At 30.3% G+C, this 12,972-nt stretch overlaps 1 protein-coding gene across 3 annotated transcripts; it reads left to right on the top strand.

Moving 5' to 3' along the window:
* Positions 1–2,458: 2,458 nt before the first annotated feature.
* On the top strand, positions 2,459–11,117 carry LOC109791595 (disease resistance-like protein DSC1). 3 transcript variants are annotated; one of them, XM_029269922.2, is made up of 6 exons: positions 2,459–3,275; positions 3,438–4,093; positions 5,314–5,622; positions 5,851–6,952; positions 8,013–8,309; positions 8,410–11,115. In XM_029269922.2, the coding sequence occupies exons 2-6, from the start codon at positions 4,059–4,061 to the stop codon at positions 8,578–8,580; spliced, it is 1,914 nt and encodes a 637-aa protein (XP_029125755.1). In that variant the 5' UTR covers positions 2,459–3,275; positions 3,438–4,058; the 3' UTR covers positions 8,581–11,115. The 3 variants fall into 3 exon arrangements, with proteins under 3 accessions (XP_029125755.1, XP_082926477.1, XP_020206493.1); XM_083070351.1 differs by lacking the exon at positions 3,438–4,093 and having other exon boundaries at positions 2,461–3,275; positions 8,410–11,114; XM_020350904.3 differs by lacking the exons at positions 2,459–3,275; positions 3,438–4,093 and having other exon boundaries at positions 5,414–5,470; positions 5,539–5,622; positions 8,410–11,117.
* The last annotated feature ends 1,855 nt before the right edge of the window (positions 11,118–12,972 follow it).

Below are 12,972 nucleotides of genomic sequence, written 5' to 3'. Positions count from 1 at the left end.
AATAATATTGCACTATTGTTCATTGCTCATATATAATACTGTAATACTGTTCCCATTCCATTTCCCTATTTTGTGAAACTCTGATATGTAAATGATAGTGTCATTAACTTGTTCTATTTTTCTCTTCATTCTCTTTAATTGACCTCCTTTATTTTATTTTATTTAGTTAAATTTTTTCCTTTATATAACACAAAAAAATGCTTGAAATTTAACTTTTAAGTGGTAATTTTTTTATAACATGCGTCAAAAAAAAGGGAAAGGTGAAAGATGAAATTGATATCATGATCTCTACAATATATATATATATATATATATATATATATATATATATATATATATATATATATATATATATATATATATATAAGATGAATTTGAGTTAGGGTTTCTGTGAGTAGAATGAGATAAAAATGGATCTTAGTTGGAGAAAAAACCCTCTCAGTATAAAAACTGCGATCTCTCTCCTTTCCTTGAGTTTGTTACTCTTATCCTTCCTCATTTAGTGACTCAACAATTATTTTATTTTTTTACTATGATTTTTTTTAATTTCTATATTGTGAAATTAGAAATTTTTTATATTTAAAAAAAAGAAAATTAACATAAGACATTGCAGTATCTAATTTTGTAGGGTTTAGGGTTTATGCTCCATTAACTTATTTTAAAAAAAGGAAATATTGTTAAAATATTTGTTAGAATAATTTACATTGTTAAAAAATTATCATTTACTATATATAACTAAAATACTAAATATATATATATATATATATATATATATTTTCTCTGTATCTAAATACATCCGTTTATATAAAAAAATTTATATATCTAATATTTTCTCAGTATCAAATATACTGATTCCTTCATCTTCAACATTACCGGTTAATGAAGATCATACTTTTGAGGTTATTATTCAAATTCAGGAACAAGAGCGAGAAGACGCTAATGCTTGAAGGACTAGTATAACTATGGATATGTAGGTGAATGCTATTTAAGAGGATATGATATTATGAAAAATTCTTATTATTATTTATCTAGACATTTTTTTTATTATTTTTATTTTTGACTCTTTAAATTTGAATGTATGAAATTTTTTTGAAATCTTATCATATGTCAAAAATTCACGAAAATTCTACAAAATCTACATAGCCCGTAAAATCCATTAAAATCATGATTTAAAAGTCTTGTAGAATCCATTAAAATCCTGATTTAAAGTCTTGTAGAATCCTGCAAAATCTTAAAAGTTATGAAAATCCTGCAAAGTCTTTTAAAATCCGCAAGATTTTTTTTTAACTAAAAAAGTTCTTTAAAATCCTAATCCAATACACTCTCTTAGATTACAGTTTTACTATCATTGCCAAAATGTTGCCGGTACAAGTGGAGGAAAGGATAAAATGGGAGAAATTAAACAATTCTATTGCTAAGGTTTTATGTGCTTTTTTTTTTTTTTTGGAAATGTGTATAACTCAAGATGTACATGTAAATGTCTTCAGTCTTTGACCCTGCCTTGAAATGGGATGTATATCGTCCTTTATCTGCACAATTCTATTTTTTTTCTTAATTTTTTTTTTTAATTTTAGGAATGAAGTAGAAAGAGATACCTGTTGGTGGTATAGAAAATTTCAATGATCTAATCAAAAGAAGCAAGAGAGGATTATAGATCGACTTGGTATAGAGATTCCAGGAAATGTTGTAACTTTTAAAGAAGGAATGAAATGAAAATTGAGAAGTATTATGAAGTATATTGATTAGAAAACAAAAAAGATTGTGAAGAAAGAGACATCATCATATATAATTATGCCCCAATGGATTGGACTTACACAAGAGCTATAAGCTTTAAATACAGTCACAATAAATTATTTAACTATCACATTTATACTCAATTTTGTTTCTCTCTTTGTGTCTAATACTAACATCGTGATGTCCATGAAACATTTTTCATTAATTCTATTATTGCTTAACTTTTAATTTCAATTTAATTAATGAAAGGGATAAAGAAAACTGGCTTCAAAGTTAGTTGCGTAATAACTTTGTAATCTTTAATCAAAGCCGTTTGTTTACATGTTTTTGTATTAAAAAGTATTCTTATTTGATGATTGTTATAATTTTTATTCAATTTTGGATTTTTACCCATTTTTACACTTTGTTCTTGTATAGGTCATATTTGAAGCTACTGATATCAGATTTGAACGTTTTTGGTGTCTATGGAAAGATAAAAGAGAGTTCTACAACTTTTCTATTAGAAGAAAAATCTAGTTCAATTGTTAAGGGATCCAAAAATGCATTGCAAGGTTACGACCCTATGTAGTATTTTCTGTTTGTTTTTAAATTATAATGTTATAATTTGTTTAGTGATGTAATTAGTTAATTTAGTGGGTTGAACTTTTAATTACTCAGATTAGGCCTACTATATTTCTCTATTAATAGGTGTTGTGAACACGTCGACACTCATTTTTTAGATTTCAGATTTCCTGCTCTAGAAGTTTCTCTCATTTTTCTCTCAACTCTCTTCTTTTCTCTCTCACGAATTCCTCTCTATTTTGTCCGAGACTTTCATCTTCTCTCTGAACAGATTTGTGTGTGGACAATGATGGAGATGTGTGACTAAGTTCTCTTAATCGATTCAAGTTTTCGATTATGCGGCAAAATCCTCTCAAATTCGAATTCCTCTCATCTCTTCTTTTCTGTTCTTCAATTAATTTTGAATTAAATTCATGATTATGGATTTTGTTTTTGATTAATTGAAGGACATAATTAATTCGAATCAATTTAGAACATCAAATTGGATTCAATTCAAATTGAAATAATACGAAATAGATTTGTCTTCGTAGGATTTTCATAGAGTACGATTACGTTCTTAGTTCTTTAATTTGAATTAAATATTAAATATTGAAATTCATATTATATTTTTTTTACTGCAATAATCAGAATTTGGATTGATGGTTTATCCGATTGGATTTTAAAATTCATGATTCTGTAAAGTTTAAATTTTAGTTTATAATTATTATACTCCCATGTACTGCAATAAGACATTAGAATTCTGAAGAGGTGAATATGAGTTATACATGGTTTTTGAACGACATATATGTGAGGTAGCCCCTGAATCTATGATCCAAGTGCTATTTTTGTCAGGAAAATCCACATTCATGCAAATACTTGTGACATTGGTGCTAATGCATCAGGAGTATTTTCTGACTACATTTGATTAGTCAGAAAAGTGATTAACTGTTGGCATTGAGCATGAGTCAGGTTTGATGAGGGATTCAAATTCAAAGATTCAGGTGAGTTTTCAACTTGATTCACAGCTTTTGGTTGACGATTTTTGAAATAGTTAGGAGGGTAACCCATAAGTTTGTAACATTTATCTTTGGTATGACCGAACATCTCACAGTGATCACATTTTGGCCTTTCTTTCTTAATAAATCCCTTTTTGTTGCTATCAGATTGTGTTTTAGAAGGTTGGTTCACAATAAAGGCCATGTGTTTAGAGTTAGTAGAAGGAGTGTGAGTAATAGCAATTTCTTTATGAGCTTCTTCTTGAAGAATTAGGGAAAAGACATTACCAATTGAAGAAAGAGGATCCGAGAGTAAGATCTGACCACAAATTTGTGAAAAAGAATCATTTAGGCCCATCAGGAAGGACATGACATATTCAAATTGTGTGTGTTCTTGAAGGGATTGAAGTCCTCCACAAGTGCACTAAAAATTGGGTCTGTAGCCAGCTAATTCCTCCCATTTGGATTTCAATTTGGTATAGTATGTGCTTACATCATTTAATCCCTGTTGAAGAGACATCAATTGGCCCTTGAGTTGAAATATCCGGGGTTCATTCTTTCTTGAAAATCTTGTTTTCAAGTCATCCCAAATCTCTTTTCAAGTGGTTGCAAAGAGAATACTCATGATTATATCTTTAGAGACAGAGTTGTATAGTCAAGATATAACTACATTGTTTCTGCGATTCCAAGCAGCAAAGGTAGAATCTGTGGCAACGAGTTTCGGGAGGCTTCCGTCTATGAAGGATAACTTATTCTTCATGGAGAGAGCCACATGCATCGCACGACTCCATGTGGTGTAGTTCTTGTGATCAAGAGGCTGAGAGGTGAGAACAAGACCGGTCCATCTGAAAGGTGTAGAAAAAGAGGGTTGCTTTGGATCTTGGCTAGGATCTTTTGTTTGTGCTGTCATGTTTGAGTTTATTCCTTCTTATACCATATTAGAAATATGAACTTCTTGTCAACAGGGAGGGTGAAACAAGTAACAAGAATAGCCGCAAGGAAGGAAAACATAATATAAATTAATCTGAATTGAATTAATAACTGGTGTAGTACAAGGAATATATAGTATTGTTAACTTATAAGAGTATGTAAACATAGACTTGGTAACCTACAATATCAGGTAAACCCATGACAAGCTAAAACTGATCCAATATTGTGTCTTTTGTAGAAATGACCTAAATTATTCTCTATATTCTAAATAATTTTTTTTTTTGAAAGAAAACTTAATTTTATTTGATAGTGTTCGGCACTGTTGTCAATGCACTCCCGTGTTCGAACTTCCTCTCCCCATGTGGCACCTCCAACCGCAGCCCCACCAAAATCCACATCTTTCTCTTGAAACAAAATAAAAAATCAAAGTCTTAAAGTCTTTCACCACGCCATTTTAAAATTTAAAACACATACCACATTATTAGTTTAAACAAGTACAATCAGGGCATGCTTGCTGTCGTAAGTCCATGGTACCGCTGGGAGTTTTCTCAATCCATCAGAATACTTTATAGCAATAAACTTATTTCTCATATACTCTCTCCCAAGGAATATACCAAAATATTCCATATATGATTTACACAATATTTCAAAATAAATAATTAAAGATGAATAATCTACATTAAAACATGACTTTTGCTGATAAAAGGAATATAAAAATAGGGAAATATAGAAAAATAAAGATGTCTACGTAATGAAAATAAGAATATATAGAAAAATAAATATATTATAGATATTTTAATATTTTATTTATTTATTATTTTGTTGAATGGTTCAATACTTTATCAAGGGCTATTATTTTGTCTGGTTTAAAAAAACCAACCTTGTCTTTTTCAAGGTTTCCAGCACGGTCGATTTTTTATTTTTTATTTTTTTATTTACTAATTTTTTTTGTACAAATTTCCATACGAAATTCACTGATAATTTCCCTCTGGTCAACGCTAGTTTCGACCTTGAGTTAGTCTATATTAATCATCTGTGTACAAAAAATAATAGAGAGCAGACTTAAATTTTCCAATACAATGGTGTCTTACCCTTCTCCTCACACACGACACAGGGTGCTTCTGTCAGTCTCTCTTATTTTATGCGTGGCGGCAACGGAAATATCAGAGCCTAGTCTTTCACGACCTCCTCGTTCAAAAAAGTACGAGGTATTTGTGAGTTTCAGAGGCAAGGGCATCCGCGGAAGTTTCCCAATTAGTGGCATGATTAAGGTCTTTTCTGTAAACCAAATTCTTGCGTTTGTAGATTACGGGCAGGTTGTGATACCTGTGTTCTACAGGATAGATCCCTCCCATGTGTCGCATCCAAAGGGGACCTATGGAAATGCTTTCAAGGAAACTGCTCATTTGTCAACCCATTTTCGGTATGTATTTCCCTTTTCATACTCTCTTAGATACTTTTATTTTTTTTTAACTAATACTCTCTTAATCATTATACTAATATTCTCTTAGTCTTAATTGTTAGGGTGTTAAAAGTTATAAATTTTGATAAGTAATTAATGATGATAAGAAGATTTTTTTTATTCTTAATTTTGTCTTGTCCTAATGAAGGTTTTTTCAACTTTTTTTCTCCCTTTTTTATACACACATAGGAAGGACGACGAGCTTGTTGATGAAATTGTCAATTGTATGTCGATGAAGTTGAATGCTATGTACACAAGTAACTCAAAAGGACTTATTGGAATAGAAAAACCAATTGCACATATAAAATCATTGTTACGCAAAGGGTCAAACGAAGCACGTGCTGTTGGAATTTGGGGTATGGGTGGTATTGGTAAGACAACTATTGCTGAAGAAGTATTTTATCGACTCTGTGCTGAATTTCATGGATGTTGTTTTTTAGCGAATGTAAGGGAAGAGTCAAGAAAGCATGGAATAATTTATTTAAAGGAAAAGCTTTACTCTACCTTACTAGAAGAGGATTTGAAAATTGACACAACAAATGGATTGCCTAGTTATGTTAAGAAGAAACTTGGTTCTATGAAGGTTCTTATAGTTCTTGATGATGTGAATGATTCTGATCAACTTAAAATTTTAGTTGGAGCTCATGATTGGTTTGGATCTGGTAGTAAAATAATTATAACAAGTAGAGACAAACAAGTGCTCAGGAATGAGGTTGACCATATATATAAGGTTGGAGTATTGGACTTTGACGATGCACTTAAACTTTTCAAAATGAATGCCTTTAAACAAAATCATCTTGAGATAGAGTATTATGAGCTATCAAAGAGGATTGTCAATTATGCAAAAGGAATTCCTTTAGTTCTTAAAGTTTTGGGTCATCTTCTTTGTGGAAAGGATAAAGAATTATGGGAAAGTCAACTATACAAACTTAAAAGGTTATCTAGTAAAAAGATATATGATGTAATGAAATTGAGTTATGATGATTTGGACTGCAAAGAGAAAAAGATATTTTTGGATCTTGCCTGCTTCTTTAGTGAGTTGTTTTTAGAAGTAGACTACATAAAAATTTTGTTGAAAGATAGTAAGAGTGATAATTCTATTGTTGTTGGGTTAGAGAGGTTGAAAGACAAATCTCTCATCAATGTGTCGGAAGACAATATTGTGTATATGCATGATATTATACAAAAAATGGGTTGGGAGATTGTTCGTCAAGAATCTAATGAAAATTCTGGAAGTCTTAGTCGGCTATGGGATTCAGATGATATTTATAAGATATTGAAAAATAACAAGGTAAAAGCCTAATTTATTAGATGAATTATATTATTCTGTCATCATAAATGCTTTAATTATGCACTACTTATTTTAAAAAATAATTTTTTTACTGCTTTATAATTGTATCCCATTGATGTATAATTAATTATATTCTATGTTAGCAAATGTTGGGCTTTAAATGGATAATATGAGGAGAAAAGGCACAAGAGTAGTACAAATAATAATAATTTATTTTATTTTAACTTAGATTCTCAATTTTGGTAATAAGTTTGTGTACATTAATACTAATGTAAAAATATAATTTATTGATGCACTTTTATGTCGAATGTTATCTATACGACATAAAAATAATACATCGGAATATTTGTAAATAAGTCTAAATACTCTATTATAGATTTTTTTTTTTGAACAACAAAGTAAATATTCTATTATAGATGTTAATTTATTTATTATAGAATTTTTTTTTACGACATATAAATCAATATTCATCATATAACGTGTTAGTCAAATTTTGAATTTATTAGTGTTTTTTTTATGAAGGATAAGTTAACACTAGAATATTTTGTTGGATATCCATGAAATGGAAGGAAAGAAGGGAATGATGAATTTTTTCCTCCTTTAGTTGTTTAAAAAAGCATAAGGAATGCATAAGAAACATATGAGCGTCACCAAATCAGCTATCCTCTCAAAATGTGAAGAAAAAGATAAAGAAACTTGTCTTACTGATTGATTGACTAAAATAACTTCAATTTTGTGTACTTAAATATGTTTGTCTTTTTAGATACATACTTAACTTCCCTTCTTTTTATTTCATTTGTATCAAACAACTTATAAAATCTTATTTTATTTTATTTTTATTTTTTCTCTCCTTCTCACTTTAAACGAAAATATAATACAATATTCCATATCCTAGGAAGGTAGCTGCAATTTTTTAAGCTACTGGGAAGGACAATTTAAGTATCTCTCAGGTGAACGGAGTTAGTAAATTACTACTTTAGATAACATTTGAATTTTTAAATTTTTTGGAGATGTGGATTTTGATGATTAATTAATTTTTTTTCCCCAACTTTGATGGCAGGGGACTGAAGCCATTAGAAGCATAAGGACACACTTGTCAGTAATTAAAAAGTTGAAGCTAAGCCCTGACATATTTGTGAGAATGAGTAAACTACAATTCATGGATTTTCACAGTGAAAATGAATTTGATGGCTTGGATATTCTTCCTGAAGGACTTGAATATCTGCCAACGGAATTGAGATACCTTCGTTGGATGAATTACCCTCTCAAGTCTTTACCAGATAGCTTTTCTGCTGAAAACCTTGTTATCTTGGACTTGTCATACAGCCGACTAGAAACACTTTGGCATGGAGAACAAGTAAATATGAGTTCCTTCCTTTATTCTTTTTATTCAAATAATATAAACTCAACAACCAAAACTCATGTGTCATGTCTTCATTTGTTTTTTGTTTCCACAGAATTTGGAGAATTTAAAACAAGTAATACTTTATGGCTCGAAATTCCTAAAAGAATTGCCTGACTTTTCAACAGCCATCAATCTGGAAGTATTGGATATTCGTTTTTGCAGTCAGTTGACTAGTGTGAATGCATCCATTTTCTTGCTTAACAAGGTAAAGAAATTAGCTTGAAGTCACTCTTCACCTACCTGACATACAAAATATAATATAATATTTTAATATTTATTTTGCGAGCTACTGTTTTTTTCTTTTTAATATTAGAATTTCTCTTATTATTACATGTAGATTTTGCTTAAGAATTTACAATTTCCTGTAAATTTTTCTACAAATTTTTATCCACATGTAATTCTTTTGTAGATAATATGTTTATGTGAATCTTAAATTTGTAAGATATTTCTTATGGAATATATGAAGAAAATAATTATAAGAGAGTTTGTTGCAAATTTTTTTCCATGAAATTTTTTTATAGAAAAAAACAGAAATTAACTACAGCAGAAAGCTTTATGTAGATTTATTATTTGTAAGTAATTTTCTTGCATATTTAAAATTTATAAAACAAATTGCATTTAATTTTCTTGCACATTATAATAAATTTCTCCAAATTCACAATAAATTTTATAAAAAAATTTCTTACGAACCTAAAAGAAATAGATATTTTTAGATCTACGTATATATTTATATGAATTAATTTACTGTTCATTATACTAAAATTTTTTAATATCAATATTCTATTTTTAATTATAATATTTTCATTTAATTATATTATTGAAATTATAAATTATATCTTTATTATATGTAATAATATAGTTCAATAAATAAATTAGACCCACTTTGATCACGTACGTCTTTGAAGAAGAAGGCTAAACCATGGATCTTTATGCATAACCATCATTTAAACATTGGCACAATGTATCTCTCCTATTGAAAAAAGGTACTCCATGATCTGTTTGTCCAAGTGATCCTGAATTCATTGTAACATCGGAATAAAAGGAACTTATGTTTGGTAATAAAGGTTTCTTAATTACTCTGATAAGAATATTGACTCTATTCCAAGAATTCTAACTGGACAACATAAAATGATGTTGGACAAGCATTCAGAGCATGACTTATTTATAAAAAAGTATGTACAACAAAAGTTGGTGTCCCTCCAACTTGTGAGGCAAGGTGTACTGTCTTATATGTAAGTCATATATTTATTTGAGCAGCAACAAATTAACGAGAGAAAAAGACACCTTTCGCTCCTTTTCTCTAGAAACGCTGCTTCATCCACATCTGCGTTACGTTGCTCGCAATGAGAGAAATCACCGTCGGTGTTCATGCATGCTAACATTTTTAACTATTTTTTTTATTTATTTAAAAGTCATTTAAGTTTACTTGTATCTATTTGTGATGCACCGCAGGAAATATTTTTTTGCTGATGCAAAGTCTGCGAGAAATTATGGAGAAAAATGCTCAGCTAATTTACTTGCAACCTTTCCTGTGATTTTATTAATATTAAACATTTCTTTCATATTTTTTTCTACAAGAGAAATTGAAAAAAAAAAAAAAAAGAAAGAAAAATTCTTGGAAATTGTTTTGTGAATTTTCATTCTAAATAAATAACCCTATTATAAATATTTTTACAACAAAATTTAAAGATAATTCCTTCGGAATTTAATTATTCACAGGAAAATTATATATTTTTAATAGTGTTTGATTTAATAAAGAGATATAATATATTTCCACAGTAAAACTTCCGATTACAACTCTATGCTTAGGAAAATCCAATTCCGATTACTAATGATGATTTTTTTAGTATAACACTACTATAATTTCTTTTATTACGAGCAATTTTTCTTGCGAATTTTGTATTAAAATATGCAACAAATATTATTTCAACGAATTTTTTCTGCGAAATTTTATCTGTAGGTAATACCTTCGTGGATAATATGTTTTTGCGAATTTTAAGATTTGCAAGAAATTTTACTGCAAAATTTCTTGTGAAAAAAATTTGCAGGAAAAGTTTCTTGCAAATTTTTCGTAAGAAATTCTGTAAGAATATTTTTTACAAAAAAATTAAAAAAATTACTATAAATTCTATTAATAATTCTTCAACTTTCAAATTGTGACACCCTCTACCCCATCACAATATACAATAATTGTAAGATAAATTAGAATGAATAAAAACTTTCACAATTAGATAAGTCTCCATTAACAAAGAGGTAAAGGTTTCACATTCGCATACATAATCATAATCACTTGTGGAAAATAAAGTTAAAGGTTTTCCAAAACAAAAGAAAGAAACTAAAATCCTAAACTAGTCCTAACTATGCCCCGATGTCACATATCTTATCAGAGGATGCCCAACTAAAGTCTAAGCCTCATCACCAACATCCTCATGCTGATATTCACCTGCAACACAATTTAAACACATACAAAGAACAACAAGGGAGTGAGAAACATCTCACTCAGGTTTAGGTGCAGAAATAAATTAAGGTTAGACATCACACACAACAAATATAATACAAGTCACAAGCACCAATCACATATAAACAATACACATACACAATTAGTATCACATGCACACTCATTTATCATGCAATGATGTCATGGACTCAACTCATAATGCATGCATGTGGGGTCAGTCACGTGTCTCATAATCACATATCACGTGGTATGTTGTCGAAGCAACATACCTGGAGTAGTCTAGGAGTACATGCCGGCTCAACCGTGCACTCTCAACTAGAAGGATGTACTGCTAGGGTCTCGTCGGAATAGTGAAGCCACGCAAGATACGTCCCATGCACACAAACAGGCAGAACTGGGCCTTCTAAATCGCACTATCCCCTAGGACTCCTCCAAGATATTTTTCACACTTGGAGGGCCGTCCCTAACGATGTACTCCATATCGTATCCTGTCACATAAATGCATATGATTCATGTCACACATCCACAAACTCATGGACTCAACATTTTACTTGTCAAGAAATTTCATGTCTCTTGTCACTTGTTCACATTTCACATTTCACATTTCTCATAATCATACTCATAAGATCATCATTTGGAGATTCATGTCCTTATCATGCTCATAAAACACATCACATACGCTAACACAGTACCAAGTCAATTTTCACACAATTTTCACTTTCAAACAAGACATAAAACATATAAAACAACACAGGGGTCACGCCCGACGTGCCCCAACTTGTGCGTGGCGCATTAGATGCCGCACCAAAGCGCCTGGCAAATTTAATATTGCGCTTAAAGCTGAGAATTCCGCCGGGCATAGCTTCACACACGCTCGACATGACTTTCTTGCGCCCGGTGCAACTTTCGTGAGCCTGGCTCAATTTTCTTAAGCTCGACTCAATTTTCCTGGGAAGCTATTAATTTGCGCTCGGCGCAAAGAACTGCGCTCGGTACCTTCAGTGCGAACCTACACTTAGTAATCAGACGATTTTTCACAACAAACATGTAATTATATAAATCAATCAGTAAAAATCCTCCAAATAACACCTAGAACATAAATTCATACTCAATTTTACATAAAATACCTCAAATTTTGTCAAAAGATCATACCCCTAATTGTTTCTCATAGGGTTTCCCAAAGGAACCCATAGAACACTCTAAATCATATCAAAACTTATCTAATTTTGAAATCAAACATATATTCATGCATCAACCAGAAATCCAACAAAAAACTCAGATATTAAAATAGAAAACTTTCATAATTTGCCTATATAACCGTCATTATTACCATTAAATTAATTGTTTGATATTGTGATTTAAGCTTGGGCAGGCCGAATTGACAGGCCAAGTTAGTTCGAACTTGGTCACCATTTGACTGAGGTTGATACAATATCCAATCTATAGGATTTATAACCAAGTTCACCTCAACATACTAACTTGGTAACACATGTATGTTCATTTACGGGGCCAGGTCGGTACGTACCACATACTAGCTTGCCAGCCAAAGGATATTATAGCAAAGTTTTTATGATACTGTTATCTCTAATTAAGTTGGTAAGTAGTAAATTAGGTATGTTTTCTTAAGATAGAGAATGATATCCATTATATGGTAAGACAACATGAAAGCCAATCCAACCATAAATGAGAGACCACACCTGGTGGGATATCTGGCAAGAAAAAAGACAATTGATCTAAATCTTCTTCACGTCGAAAGCAAAAACGGCACGAGGTCCATATAGGGTAGGGAAATTTTTTATATATGTGCCCAGGACTTACTTTTGTTATATTTATTTTGGGCATCATGCAATCTTTTGTAATTAAGTGCTTAATTAGGTGCTGTTTTCGGCACATCTTTTACTTAAATTAAAGGCCTTTATATCGCTAAAATTATTTTTTCTTAAGAAAATTAGTTTTACCAAGGAGTCTTTAAAGTAACAAATACCAATGTGAACTTTGTACATGGTATTGCTCGATTATGGTATGTTCGGAAGAAAATAGAATGAAGATGAAGAATATAAATAACAATGTTTTTATTTTTATTTTTATTTTATTAAAGTAAAATAAAAAGATGAATTTTAAAACTAGTTTTTTTAATTAAATTTCTTCTTTTAAAAT

This window comes from Cajanus cajan, chromosome 3, assembly GCF_000230855.2.
Source record: "Cajanus cajan strain Asha chromosome 3, NIPB_CcT2T_4, whole genome shotgun sequence".
NCBI lineage: Eukaryota > Viridiplantae > Streptophyta > Magnoliopsida > Fabales > Fabaceae > Cajanus > Cajanus cajan.
This window is presented reverse-complemented; position numbering and strand designations above follow the sequence as displayed.